At 36.8% G+C, this 14,677-nt stretch overlaps 1 protein-coding gene across 2 annotated transcripts in view; it reads left to right on the top strand.

Moving 5' to 3' along the window:
* The window catches only part of PLCL1 (phospholipase C like 1 (inactive)), a 419,773-nt gene that overhangs the window by 331,998 nt on the left and 73,098 nt on the right, over positions 1–14,677 (top strand). For both annotated transcript variants that reach the window (XM_027865656.1, XM_027865657.1), the window contains exon 3: positions 3,110–3,313. In XM_027865656.1, coding sequence (XP_027721457.1) covers positions 3,110–3,313 — 204 coding nt within the window. The remainder of the gene's footprint in view (positions 1–3,109; positions 3,314–14,677) is intronic.

Here is a 14,677-nt window from a genome sequence, read left to right as displayed (position 1 = left end):
TTTCTTTCTTTCTTTCTTTCTTTCTTTCTTTCTTTCTTTCTTTCTTTTTTTTGTTAGGGAGTTGAGGTTAAGTGACTTGCCCAAGGTCACATAGCTAGTAAGTGTCAAGTGTTTGCAGATTCGAACTCAGGTCCTCCTGACTTCAGGGCTGACTGCGCCACCTAGCTGCCCCAATTGAATTCTTTCTTAAGGAATAATAACAATAATATATTATTACTACTACTATGAACTAGCCAGCTGTTATATAAGATTTTTAAAGTGCTATATCTATCTATCTATCTACATGATATAGATATGTAAATAGAAAGATACACAATAATAATGAATATATATGACATGTATACATGTATATACTTAATGCATATATATATATTTAAATTTTGGGGAAATTGTTTTGCTTGATTATGAATATTTGTTACAATATATTTTTTCTCTTTTTCCCAGTTGAGTGGAAGATGGGAGGGAGAAAAACATGGATTTCTGTTCATTAAAAAAAGCAAATTTCTACTCTATCCCTTTACTTTATTCAGAGAAGACCTATGAAACAAAAACACAGTTCTATCTTATGCTTCCTGGATAGTTCAGAAGAGAGAAGTCATCAGAGTAATCATGATGAAAATCAGATTTTTAAGTGGGTTTTATGGAGGATTTGATAAGGGAAGCATTCTTCAGAGTAGTGTCATTGTTTTATTTGGAATTAATTTTCCTAAGGAGACCTACCTATAAAGCACATACCATAATAAAGAATACATATTTGGGAGATTGCTTGTTCTCTTGGATTATGTCTACTTCTGTTTCCTCCTATTAATGCTAAAATTTAAAAAGAGTTCAATATACTTTCCCCAACACTCTTATGCAGAGCAATATTATGCTGAAATTACTGAAAAGTCCCAGACTGTTGAATAAGAGAAATGCTGGAAAAATACTATAAATGTTACTAGTTGTTCATTTTCCAGCACCATCTTTTATCTTAATTTACTTAATAAATGTTAGAAGCAGACTTAAGCCAATAGAATTTTAGCAGTTAAGTGGAAATATCAAATAAACTTCACACATGCATATTTTGAATATACTTAGTTTGAGAATTCTATTCTATCAATTAAAAACCTACTATATACAGTATATAATTATTTTTCCTGTTTAAAGGGAGTATAAAAATATATTGTCTCTTCTTATAAATCCTTGAGGTCAATGTTAGCATCTCTTATTGGTGTATTCTGCAATAGTATAAATGACAAGAACCAACATTGCATGTGAAATATCAAATCATAGGATGATAATTTATGTGTATAACCTAAATATAATAGTTTATATAGGTAAGATTCAATAGAAGAAACTGGTCAACAAACTTGCTGACTATCCAAAAAAGGTGTTCTAATTAAAAGTATTATTTGCTTTTTATGTTCCCTTCCAGTTCTAACATTCTGTTATTATGTACGGAAATTGTAGATAAGAAAATGGCAGCAATCATTTTCATTTAATATGTGAGAAACTTATGTGGTTTAAGAACTGTTCTCTATCACGAAAGAGAAAAAAGAAATAGTGTGATAGAGTAGCAAACTGTATAGAAGGAAGGAAGGAAGAAGGAAGGAAGAAGGAAGGAAGAAAGGAAGGAAGGAAGGAAAGAAAGATGGAAACAGGAGACCTGTATTCTAGTTGTGGTTTTGACTCTAATTCTTTCTGTGTCTTCTGGGGCAAGTCATCCAACCTTTATCAGCCTCATTTGTGAAATGAAGAGGTTGAATTAGATGGTCTGTACTTTCTTCTAACTTGAACATTTTGTAATTCTAGTATTCTAGTGTATATAGTCCCTATCTTCAGGAAAGTTTTATTTTAAAACTATAATGTGTGTATCAATGATTGCTTTTAACTTAGTGTGATAAAAACATACATACATGCACAATACATATGTATATGATATAAAAATTCCTGAGCCTATAGCAATACTTTCATTCTGATATATATGTATATGTGTGTGCATATGCACACATACATATGTTCATAAATCTATGTATACTTCTATAGATACATGTATATATGGCAATTAGGTACTACAGTGGATAGAGCTGGGCCTAGAGTCATGAAGACAAATTCAGATCTAGCCTCAGATACTCACTAGATGTGAAACGGCCCTTAGGAAGTCACTTAACCTCCATCTGCCTAAGTTTCTTTAGTTGTGAAATAGGGATGTTGTAAGCATAAAATGAGATAATATTTGAAAAGTGTTTAGCACAGTACCTGGCACATATTAGGCATTTAATGAATGCTTGTTTCCTTCCTTCATTCCTTCATTTTTCCTTCCTTCCATATATTTTTGTGCATGTGTACATATACACATGTACACCCACATATATACACACATGTAGATGCGTATATATGTATATATGTATATAGGCATTGCTATAGGCTCAGGAAAGAGGTCTGGTAAATATTACTTGGGGGAGGGGTTGTAAATGATTAGTTTGTTACCCTAAAAAAAGCTGACTGATAGGGGTTGGATGGATGCTGGATGGCTCTAATGCTTTCTCCATACACTAATGATTAAAATAGAGGGTGATTCCCAAAATATATTTTATACAATTAACTCAAAAATGCATTTTCTTTGCAATGTCCGGGGACAACCACTAATGGTGAGTTGATTGGGGTACAAAGTAAAATCTCTGTGTTATTGTTATAATTATGAAGGAGATGGGAACAAAATTAAATTGTGTGTGAAATTACAGTTTCCACAAGTAGTCATAGCAGAAATTAAAGAAATTATACAATTAGCAAGCTATTGTTAGTTTAAAATTATTTAAAACTTTTTTTGGAGGAATGCATTAATGTGGCCTTTGGAAATGACCTGCTTTGTTCTTATGGAATATAAGGAGTTGCTTAAATCAGAGAAGTATAAACTGCAATAATAAACTAGATATTCATGTATCTCTGTGAATATTGCTACTTTAAAAAATTGGCCATTTTCCCATTTACCTCAAATTTGCAGTTAACTCTAGTCTGTTTTGGAATTAAGAAAGTTCTTAATGGAATTATTCATCAAGAACAGATGTTGTATAAAGTAGATGTAATGTGTTAAACAATCTAATGTAATTCCACATTTTTTCCTCGACAGAATGCAATAGTATCCGTTAAAGAGCTTTGTGGACTCCCTCCAATTGCCAGCCTGAAACAGTGTGTATTGACTTTGTCCTCTCGGTTGATAAACAGTGATGATACACCCTCTGTCTCTCTCATTATGAAAGATAACTTCCCTTACCTGGAACCTCTGGGAACAATACCAGATGTACAGAAAAAGGTCCTAGCTGCCTATGATCTGGTATGAAATTTTATATTCTAATCTAACATTTTTATAATTGCTTTGTGTGTTTGGAAAAGTATTACCAGTTTTGCTGATTATAGTTTGTTTTGCTGTATGGTACTCATTGAGTTAAGGGGAGAGTGCTTTTTATTCCAGCGACAGAATGCATGCAGCTACAAGCTGAAATGGCATTCTCCTTCCCCCCACCTAAAGTAAAGCTTTTTATTTTATTTAAACTAACATTATTGATATTATTTCTGAAACGTTGTTTGTATACCAACATTAGGAGCAGCATTGATTGTAAACTTCTGGTACTAAATTGATACATATATATTGTGAACCAAACTTAGGTGTCGGTAGTGATTTGAATGCATTTAAAGTGAAATATTTTTAGAATTTAAACTTTTTGCAACCTTAGCCTTCGTAACGAATATGGTTTAAAAAAACTTTTTAAATTTGAAAAATGTTTATTAAGCACCTGCAAGGGACCATGCTACGGGATTTGAGGAAGTTTTTTAAAAAATGATATTGAACAAAATCTTTGAAATGAAATTAAGATTCACTGTTTTGTGGGCCCCCCAAATAAGAAGATGAAAAGAAATTAAGAGTAAAATCCAGTTGCTAAAATTCAAACCAAATTTCATGTTAGTTTTTGGCAAAAGTTTATTTGTTCCCCATGTCTCACTACTCATGAAGTCTATTCCCTTCCCTTTCTTTTTCCTTCTTTCTTCTCTTTTCCTTCTCCTCTTCTCCTCCTCTTTTTCCTCCTTCCTGTCACCAAAGACTTTGCCAATTATGCAGTAGATAGGCATAATTGCTATCTAAGCAGCGACATTAGGTCCCCTAGTTACTATCAAAATTGATGCCATGGAAACCACTCATTTCTTCACTTGATTTTCAAGCTAAGAATTAAAATTTATTCCTTTCAAAAAGGTGGAAGAAACAGTTCCCCTAGTCCTGGGGTAAAAAAGAAACCAAGAGAAATCAGGATGCCAATTGGTTGTTTTTATTGCAGACCCTAAAGTTAGCATTACCATCACTTTACTTTACCATCACTGGTACTCCGGTGTGTCAGTTTTAGTGGCTGAACCAGAGCCTGAACATCAACTCTTCCATTATTATTTCAGAAGTGTAGCTTATACTCCATGAACAGCATACTTAACCAAATCTTAAGCCCCCAAACCATAACTGAGAGCACATAGGCTCATCACTGTCTTTCTTGCTCATCATTCCTATAGCTTTTCCTATACAAGCAGTAAACACGGCTAGCACATTTGGCAACACATTCTGCTGTGCCTCATCTATGACTCATGCTATGTCTCATGCCTCACAGACACCCATGCAGATGATCTTGAGACCCCTTTAGAATAATTGCGAAAGTATTTGACTGTCTTAGGGGAACATTTCTTACCAAGAGGACATACAGCTACTCTTTACAGATCGTGGATGTACCTAAGTATTGAAATGTTGTCTCCCTCGTTAGAATGTGAGCTCCTTTAGGGCAAGGACTATTTTCTTTGTATCTCTAGTGTCTGGCATATAGTAAATGCCTAATTAAATCCTTATTGATTGACTGATGAACTTGTTGACAAAAGGGAAAAAAAAAGGAATATACTTATACTTCTGGCAGTTTTGTTCACTGCCATATCACCAATGCTTTCTTCCCAATGTGCCTTTCATCTACTAGGTGGCTAAGTGGTTCAGTAGATCAAGTGCTGGGCCTGATCAAGAAGATCTGAGTTTAAATCCCACCCTCAGATGCTTATTCATTGTGTCACCCTGGGCAAGTTATTTAACTTCCGTTTGCCTCAATTTCCTCAATTGTAAAATGAATATGATAATAATAGCACCTGCCTCCCAGGATTGTTGGGAGAATCAAATGAAATAACATTCATAAATAACTTAGCACAGTGCAGTGCCTGGAATATTGTAGGTACTTAATAAATGCTTTGTTGTTATTCAGTCATTTCAGTTTATTTATTAATTTTTTTTGGATGAGGCAGTTGGGGTTAAGTGACTTGCCCAGGGTCACAACAGCTAGTATCATGTGTCTCAGGCCAGATTTGAATCCAGATCCTCCTGACTCCAGGGCCAGTGCTCTATCCACTGTGCCATCTAGCTGCCCCAATCATTTTAGTTTTGTCCAACTCTTCGTGACCCTATTTGGGGTTTTCTCAGCAAAGATACTGGAATAGTTTGTCATTTCTTTCTCCAGCTCATTTGACAGATGAGGAAACAGGCAAACAGGGGTAAGTGATTTGCTCAGGTTCACACAGCTAGTAAATGTCTGGGGCCAGATTTGAACTTAGGAAGGTGAGTCTTTCTGACTCCAGGCCCAGCAATCTATCCACTGTGCCACCTGGCTGCCCTAATAAAAGCTATCTATTATTATTATTGCTTGGTGTATATCTAGTCATTTACATATTGTTCTCTCTTTAGAATGTAAACTCCTTGAGGGCAGGGACTGTTTTGTTCTTGTTATTCTAAATGCTTAACACTGGACAGGTAATAAGTACATAATAAAAGTTTGCTGACTGACTAACTGATTTGTTGACAGGGGGCAAAAGGAATACACTGATAATTTTGGCAATAGAAGCAAGTAATACACTTATTGTTGCCTAGGGTGCTGTGTTTCCTTTAGACTAGTTGGTATTTCTCATGCTCTTATCCCTTTAATATTTGTTTCTGGGATTCTAAATGTGTCTTTTTGTAGAAGCATGGGCTTTGTTGTGTGTGAAAATAATACTTGTCTCCATTCAATAACTGGGAATGATTTATAACAGTTTCATGAGTCCTCTTTATCCACTGAAGAAATTGTCTTTTAATCTTATGATGAGCAATAGAAACTTGTAGGCTGTTTATGAAATATGATCAGTCCCAGACTAAGTAGAAAGGTAAAGATATAATTTGTTGTGGAATACTGTTCTAAAATATGAGTTAGATATGTGACAACTGAGGTACTTAAATTGGATTCTAATCATTACAAATTAAGAATTTGGCAGAAATTGTACTGTCCTACATAGTTGTCTTGCCTTAGGAAGAAAAATGACAACCATATTAAACAAATGAAAAAGAAAATACAATTTTGTTTGATTTGGAAGACAAAAGGCCATGAAAATATTCCTGTAGAGAAAAGTTTGGCTCAATAACTATCTTGTACTGATAATCAATTGCGTGCATTATATGCCAGGCACTGTGCTAAATTCTAAGGATAAAAGAAGAGACAGAAGACAGTTCCTGCCCTTAAGGAGCTTACAAGCCAGTAGCATTAATGATTTTTATCATCTTAATGGTCTTTTTAAAAAAAATTAATGTTATTTTTTCCAATTTCATGTAAAAAATTTTTTTTACATTCATTTTTTTTGAAATTCAGAGTCCCCAATTTTCTCCTGTCCTTCCTCCCCTCCCTTGTCATTGAGAGGGCAAGAAATTTGATACGGATTATACATGTTCAGTCATGCAAAATATATTTCCATATTAGCCATGTTGTGAAAGAAATCACAGACCAAAAAAAAAAACAAAACAAAACCAAAACAAGAAAACAAAAGAAAGTTAAAAAAAAGTATGCTTCAATCTGTACTCAGACTTCATCAGTTCTTTCTTTTTCATCGTAAATCCTTCAGATTTGTCTTAGATCATTATAGTGCTGAGAATGGCTAAGTCATTCACAGTTGATCATTGTTCAATGTTGCTCTTACTGTGTACGGTGTTCTCCTGCTTGGCTCACTTCACTTGCCATCAGTTAATGTAAGTTTTTCCAGGTTTTTCTGAAAGCATCCTGTTCATCATTTCTTATAGCACAATAGTATTCCATAACAATTATATACCTTAACTTGTTCAGCCATTCTCCAATTGATGATCTTTCCCTCAATTTCCAAATCTTTACCACCACAAAAAGAGCTACTATAAATGTTTTTGTACATATGGGACCTTTTCCTTTAAAAAAAAATCCCTTTGGGATACATACCTAGTAGTGGAATGTCTGGGTCAAATGTCTGCACAGTTTTATAATCCTTTAGGCATAGTTCCAAATTGTCTTCCAGAATGGTTGGATCAATTCACAACTCCACCAACAGTGGAGTACTAGTGTCTGAATTTTCCTATATACTCTCCAACATTTATCATTTTCTTTTCTGTCATATTAGCTAATCTGATAGGTGTGAAGTAGTTCCTCAGAGTTGTTTTAATTCACATTTCTCTAATCAATAGTGATTAAGAGAATTTTTTCATGACTCTAAATAACTTTGATTTCTTTAACTTAAAACTACATATTCATATCCTTTGACCATTTTTCGATTGGGGAATGATTTCTATTCTTATAAATTTGACTCAGATATCTATATTTGAGAAATGAGGTCTTTATCAGAGAAACTTGCATAAAAATTCCTCCCTCCCCCCTCCAATTTTCTGCTTTCCTTCTAACCTTGGTTGCTTGGTTTTGTTTGTGCAAAACCTTTTTAATCTAATGCTATCAAACTTATTGATTTTACATCTTGTAATACTATCTCTTGTTTGGTCATAAATTCTTCCCTTAGCCATAGATCTGACAGAAAAATTATTTCATGCTTCCCTAATTTGCTTATGGTATAACCCTTTATGTCTAAATCATGTAATTTACTCAGCTATCTACTTCTGTTTTATGGGTGAGTTCATACCATTGACCCTCACAGTTATGATTATTAACTGGGTTATTTCCCTCTTTCCTACATTTTCTCCTGGTTTATCCTTCTCTTTTTTTTCTTTCATCCTGTCCTTCCTCAATCATTTTTTGCTTTTGATCACTGCCTCACCCAATCCCCACTCCCTTCTGTCAGTCCCTCCCTTTCTCTTATCCCCCTCTCCATCTATTTCCCTGTAGGGTAAATAGGGTAATACACACTCAGTTGGGTATAGAAATCTATCTCCTTGTAGGGTAAGATAGATTTCTATACCCAACTGAGTGTGTTTGTTATTCCCACTTTGAGAGTAAGATTTAAGTATTCCTGATACCCCTCCCAATCTTCTCCTCCCCTATCAAAGCTCTTCTGGTACTTTTTTATGAGAGATGATTTACCCCACTGTACCTTTCTTTTCCCCTTCTTCCAGTGCATATCTCTTTCTCAACCTTATTTTTATTTTTTTGGATATCATCCCATCACAGTCAACTCACCTCTGTGCCCTCTGTCTACGTATACTCCTTCTAACTGACCTAATAATGAGAAAGTTCTTAGGAGTTACAAGTATTGTCTTCCCATGCAAGGAGGGAAATAATTGAATCCCTTAGAATTTCTCTTTGACCTTTTTTTTTCAGCCAAAGACAAGTTTTATTACGGATCCACCATATTGGCCAGATTCTTAAGGAATCTAAACATTTGTGAGCTATTGGCTAATAATAATTCTTAAGAAATCTGAGCCCCTTAATGGAGACAAGATGGACCTTATATACAGAAAGACTGTGGGAGAGATCTAGGAAAGATTTTGATAGGAGTGACTGGGAGTTCTAAAATGGGGTCTAGATAATGTCAAGGGTGGGAAGTAGCCAGGGGCCATAGGGAGGTAAGACAATGGAGGGTTAGGCCAGGTTAAGGGTAACAGAATTGGGAGATTGGGCATAGGAGATAACAAAAGGCCAGTTGATGAGACTATAACCCCAGGGGAATGCCAGAGATCTTGATCAAGTAGGAGAATTCAAGGAGAATCCCTTAGACAAAAGGGACCCAAATTCTTTTTGGGGTAAGGGGCAAAAGTCTTGGCTTGGGCCCATACTCTGTCATTCCCCCCTGAAACAAATGGGACCCAAATTCTTTTGGGGCAAGGGGTGAAGGTCTCGACTTCTGAAAGTGCTTCCTACTGGCAAGGGGCGTAGAGCTATCCCTGCCTTTCTAGGTCCTGTTCAAGGGGTCAGACTTCAGGTTCAGTGGACTAGAAAACCTTGGATTCAGTTGGAGGTTGGTAGCCTGAGCAGTCATCTGGAAGTTGATGGCCAGGACCCTGGAAGACACAAACCTGGCAAGGAGGTTAAACAAACAAGGACCAAGCAGCCAAAAAGATGTATAGAGAAGAGACAATTTCCCTGGAAGGAATTAAAGATGACTATGGCAAGGTAAAAACATAGAAGGAAAAGAGCATGTGGGATTTCAGCTCTTGTTATCCACCTGTCCAGTGGAGGGGGCTGGGGACTTTCCAAACAGTAGCTTGAGGTCCTCCAAGGATTCACAAGTATATTCCAGAGTCTCTGGATAGAAATTGGGCAAGCCTGACAAACTTGTTGGATGGTTTCTTCTAGCTTACTGCCAGTTAAATGGTTTTTAAATAGAATGACTGTTGTGGCCACTGCTTGGAGGCATGAAGATCATCCTATAGTCAGAGAGTCTAAATGTTTTGAAAAATAAACAGCGGGTCTGGGGTCAGGTCCTAAGGACTGGATTAGGACTCCTAAAGCCTGTCCTCTCCTTTCACCAGCATACAAGGTGAAAGGTTTTTCTTGATTGGGTAGAATTAATGCTGGAGTGGTGGTCAATTTAGTTTTCAATGTCTCAAATGTTTTAGCTTGTTGGGGCCCCACTCCAGAGGGAGTGAGTCAAGCCCTTGAGTAGAGTCATAAAAAGGCTTAGTAATAAGACCAAAATTAGGTACTTTAGGGTCTCGTAGGTGAACAACAGCTGGGGTGGCTTGAGTAGCTTGTCCAGGAATTCCCTGATCCCAAACAATTAGCTCCACTATCTCCCATACTTCTGGGGGAACATGGGAAACAGGAGGGGCCAGGGGAGAATAAGATGGAGTTGTGGAGGTGGTGTTAATGGAGGATGGGAAGAGGGAGATGCTCTAGCACTGGGGGCCATAAAAGGGTCATCCAAAAAGTCTAGTTGATCCCTCTTCTGCATTTGTGGGGTAGCTCTAGCTACGAGCATCTTACAATCTTTTCTGAGAATGAGGTCACAAGAAAGTTCACAAAAGTCATTATGGAGGAAATCTCCACCCATTTTCCTTCTCTGATACAATATCATTCTAACTCTGAGAGAGTATGTTGCTGCAATGTCCCCAAAATGGGCCATATCTTGTAATTTTCCAAGTGATACTGAGGCCAAACAGCGTTGCAAAAGAACACCAGCCTTTTCTTTTCAAGTTCTTTAGAGAAACTAAATTTTTCCCAATTTTGTAAAAGACAGCCCAAAGGTGAATCTTTGGGAATTGAAGAGGATTGACCCTTTGCTGGCATGGGGGCTGGAAGTCCCTCCCTCCTTAGAGGAGGATTTGGGAATAAGCCTTGAGAAACAAACAAAAAAAAAAACCAAAAGCCCAAAAAAAGTACCTGAAGTTTTCCCAATTCCCTAGCATGGAGAGAATTGAGAGGATTGGGCCTATGCTTCCAGATAGGGAGTCCAAAAGTGTGCCCAGGTCCATGGCCTTGAACAGAACCCCTGGACTGAGAGCCTGAGAGCATCAGGCTGAGTTTGAGACAGGCTCGCAGATGTCTGATCTAATGGAATCTGAGAGGTTAGGCCCAAAAAGCACTTCCAAGCCAAGCCTTGTTAGTTGCTTGGAAATCTACCAACTACAGGGCAAGAAAGGGATTAGGGGGAGGGGGGAGCTTATGTATTTTCCAGGATTGGCTGATGAAGAGCCTGGTATTAGGCAGTTTTTCCCGGTGCAGTTAACCATATGATGAGGTCTAGATGTTTAGGGGTTCTGGAACCCTGAAATCACGACACACAGGTCCTGCCCGAAAGAATTCATCCCAAGCCTTCTTTCAGCCAAAGACAAGGTTTATTAAGGATATGCCATATTGGCCAGACTCTTAAGGAATCTGAATATTTGTGAGCTATTGGCTAGGTTCTTAAGGAATCTGAGCCTCTTTCACTTTTTTACTCTTCTTTTGAGTCTTGTATTTGAAAGTCAAATTTTCTATTAAATGCTTGAAATTCCTCCATTTCATTAAATATCCATTTCCCCCTGGAATGATTATGTTCACTTTTGCTGTGTAGGTGATTCTTGGTTGTAATACTATCTCCTTTGGCCTCTGGAATATCAAATTCTAAGCCTTCTGATCCTTTATTGTAGAAGGTGCTAAATCATGTGTTATCCTGACTGTGGTTCCACAATATTTGTTGCTTCTTTCTGGCTGCTTACAATATTTTCTCCTTGACCTGGGAGCTCTGGAATTTGGGAGTTTTCATTTTGGGATTTCTTTCAGAAGGTGATTAGTGGTTTCTTTCAATTTCTATTTTACCTTTTGGATCTAGGATATTAGGGCAGTTGTTCTTTTTGATTTCTTGAAAGATGATTTCTGGGCTCTTTTTTTGATCATGGCTTTCTGGTAGTCCAGTAATTCTTAAATTATCTCCCCTCAATCTATTTTTCCAGGTCAGTTGTTTTTCCAGTGATCTAGTTCACATTTTCTTCTTTTTTTAAAATTCATTTTAATGTTTCTTGATGTCTCATGGAGTTGTTAGCTTCCACTTGCCCAATTCTAATTTTTTATTTTTATTTTCTTCATTGAACTTTTGTACCTCCTTTTCTACTTGGTCAATTCTGCTCTTTAGGGAGATCTTTTCTTCAGTGGCTTTTTGAGCCTCTTTTACCATTTGGCCTATTATGTTTTTTAAGGTGTTATTTTCTTCAGTATTTTTTTTTTGTGCCTCCTTTACCAACTGTTGACTCATTTTTTCGTGATTTTCTTGTATTACTCTGATTTCTTTCCCTAATTTTTTCCTCTACCTATCTTATTTGATTTTTAAAATAGTTTTTGAGCTCTTCTAGGAATTCTGTTTTTTTGGGGGGAAGGGGGTTGAGATCAATTCACATTTTTCTTTGAGGTTTTGCATGTAGCTGTTTTGACATTTTTGTCTTCTGAGTTTGTGTTTTGATCTTCTCTGTCACCATAGTAACTTTCTATGGCTAGGTTCTTTTTTGTTGTTTTGTTGTTTACTCATTTTCCTGTCTATTTCTTGCCCTGAGACTGTGACCTAGAACTGGAGATGGGCAATGCAAAAGAGTCGTGCTCCCAGTGCCAGCAAAGATTCCCCTATAATCTCCTTCTGACCAGTTGTACCTTTCTTTTACCATCTGTGGACTGAGAGCTCTGGAATCTACCACCACAGATTCAGTGGCACCCCATCCTCCCCTCTTTGCCCATCCCCCATCCCTGTTGCTGGCTTGCTGAGGCAAGGCCTGTGCTGGCACAGACTGTGCTGGACTGCACTCTACTTTCACTCCAGTGAGACAGACCTTTCCTGCTGACCATCTTAACTGTCTTGGGCTAGAAAATAGTTTTACCCTTTTTTTCATTCATTCTGCCACTTCAGAATTCATTTTGATGTGCTATTTTAACATTGTTTGGAGGCAAATTTGAGAGAGCTCAGGTGAATCCCTGCCTTTACTCCACCATCTTGGATCTGCTGATGCTTGTAATGGTGTTTTAACAGAAAACAAAATAGGACAAAACCAATCAAAAACACTAATCACTGACCCTTAATAACAGGATCATAGAATGTTAGTAGATCATAGAACTGAGATGTTAGAGACCACCTATTCCAATGCCCTTGTTCTATAGATGAAGAAAATGAGTCCTAGAAAGCATGACACAAATAACAAGCAGCATGACCAAGATACAAACATAGGCCCTCTGATTACTAGACTAATACTTGTTCTACCAGACCAGAAAGCCTCTCAGTAGGCTAATTTGACCTATGGGTCTGGAGAGGGGTCTCTGAGCAAAAGAATAAATCCTCTACCTGCTCAGTGGTCAGCATAGTGATTTACATATAGCAAATAATTAATAAATGCTTTTCCATTAACTTCATTCATCTATTACTTCACTTTTCATACTCTGTATTCCAGCCAAACCTGCCTATTGGCCATTCACTGTACATAAATTTCCCTATACATGATATTCTATCTCCTATATGTTGAAACACACTCCTTTCCCACCTCCACCTCATCAAATCTCAGTTGTTGTTCAGTCATTCAGGTGTGTCCAACTTTTGTTACCCCTGTGGACCATAGCACTCCAATACTCTACATGGGGTTTTCTTTGTGAAGATACTCAATAGGGAGTTACTCAAGTGACTTTTGAGTAGGACTGGAAAATGACAATTTTTTTTTTTTGTTAAGAAGATTACCTTGGCAGTTGTATAAGGGATGAACCTGGAGGCAGGCAGATCACTTAGGTCAGGGATTCTTAAGCTTGTGTATGTGTGTGTGTGTGTGTGTGTGTGTGTGTGTGTTACGGGCCCCCTTGATAGTTTGGTAAAACCCATGAATGGCTTTGAAGACTTATAAATTTATAAAGTAAAATATATAGAAGTATAAAGTTAACCAATTACATTGAAATATAATCATCGAAATATTTTAAAAGCAAGTTCTTGGCCATCAGGTTAAGAACCCCTGAATTAGAAAATAATTTCAGATATAAACTACTGAGAGAGCTCATAATCTACATGGAAAAACCAGGCATATACATAAATAGCAGCAATGCAAGATTGCATATGATTGTTATCTTTTAACATTACCAATTCCTGTAACTGTGACCTTCCTAGGGTTTTAGAACAACTTGGACCTCTTATGATAGAATTTAGATTTGCTTTATTTGACTCTATGTGTGTGAAACATTGAGGGAAACGGTCTGTGCATGCTCCAAACACAGCTCAACTGTGCAAGAATTACATAGCATGAAATTATCCTTAAGAATATTCTGGTGCCAAGTTATCATTCTCCCCTTTCTCTTTTTGTCTCATTTAGTCCTGGTTAAATCCAGTTTCCTCATATGATAAAATTCTTTTCCAAAAATGCATGATGTGTATATATATATTTAAGCATCCCTGTAATTAGGCTGAGATACTTGGCACAAACACTATCTATCATCATCTATCTAATGTCTGTCTATCAATCACCTATCAAATATCTATCAATTATTTATTAATCATCTATCTGTCTGTCTGTCTATCTATCTATCTATCTATCTATCTATCTACTTTACTTTGAAGACTGCCTTTTCTTTCCCTCCCCTACTCAGATTCCTTTAAAGATAATGATCCTAGCCCTATTCCAGTTCTAACAAAAAGCCCTCTATGCCTCAGAGACCCTTATCTTGTGCTAACAATGATAAACATAAAATGAATGGTGCAAATGATGTTTTCTCTCCCTAAGTTGAATTTAAACCCCTCAGATGTGGTGATCATGATCACATCTTTTGCATCAATAGCAACCAATAAGACAAGGCTCAATGGATTTGCTGGCTGATAAAGAATGTTTGTAAATATTGTTGAATGATTTTCCTCAATTTTTTTTTTCATTTTTAAAGTCTGACATTTTGATTTCAATCCTGTTAGCTGTAGTGTAGGATGTTTCTTGATGCACGGCCAGGGAGACCTTGTACGTTTCTTGTTATTTTCTGTGTTTGAA

This window comes from Vombatus ursinus, unplaced genomic scaffold (assembly GCF_900497805.2).
Source record: "Vombatus ursinus unplaced genomic scaffold, bare-nosed wombat genome assembly UNPS02014779.1, whole genome shotgun sequence".
In the NCBI taxonomy this organism is placed as follows: Eukaryota; Metazoa; Chordata; class Mammalia; order Diprotodontia; family Vombatidae; genus Vombatus; species Vombatus ursinus.
This window is presented reverse-complemented; position numbering and strand designations above follow the sequence as displayed.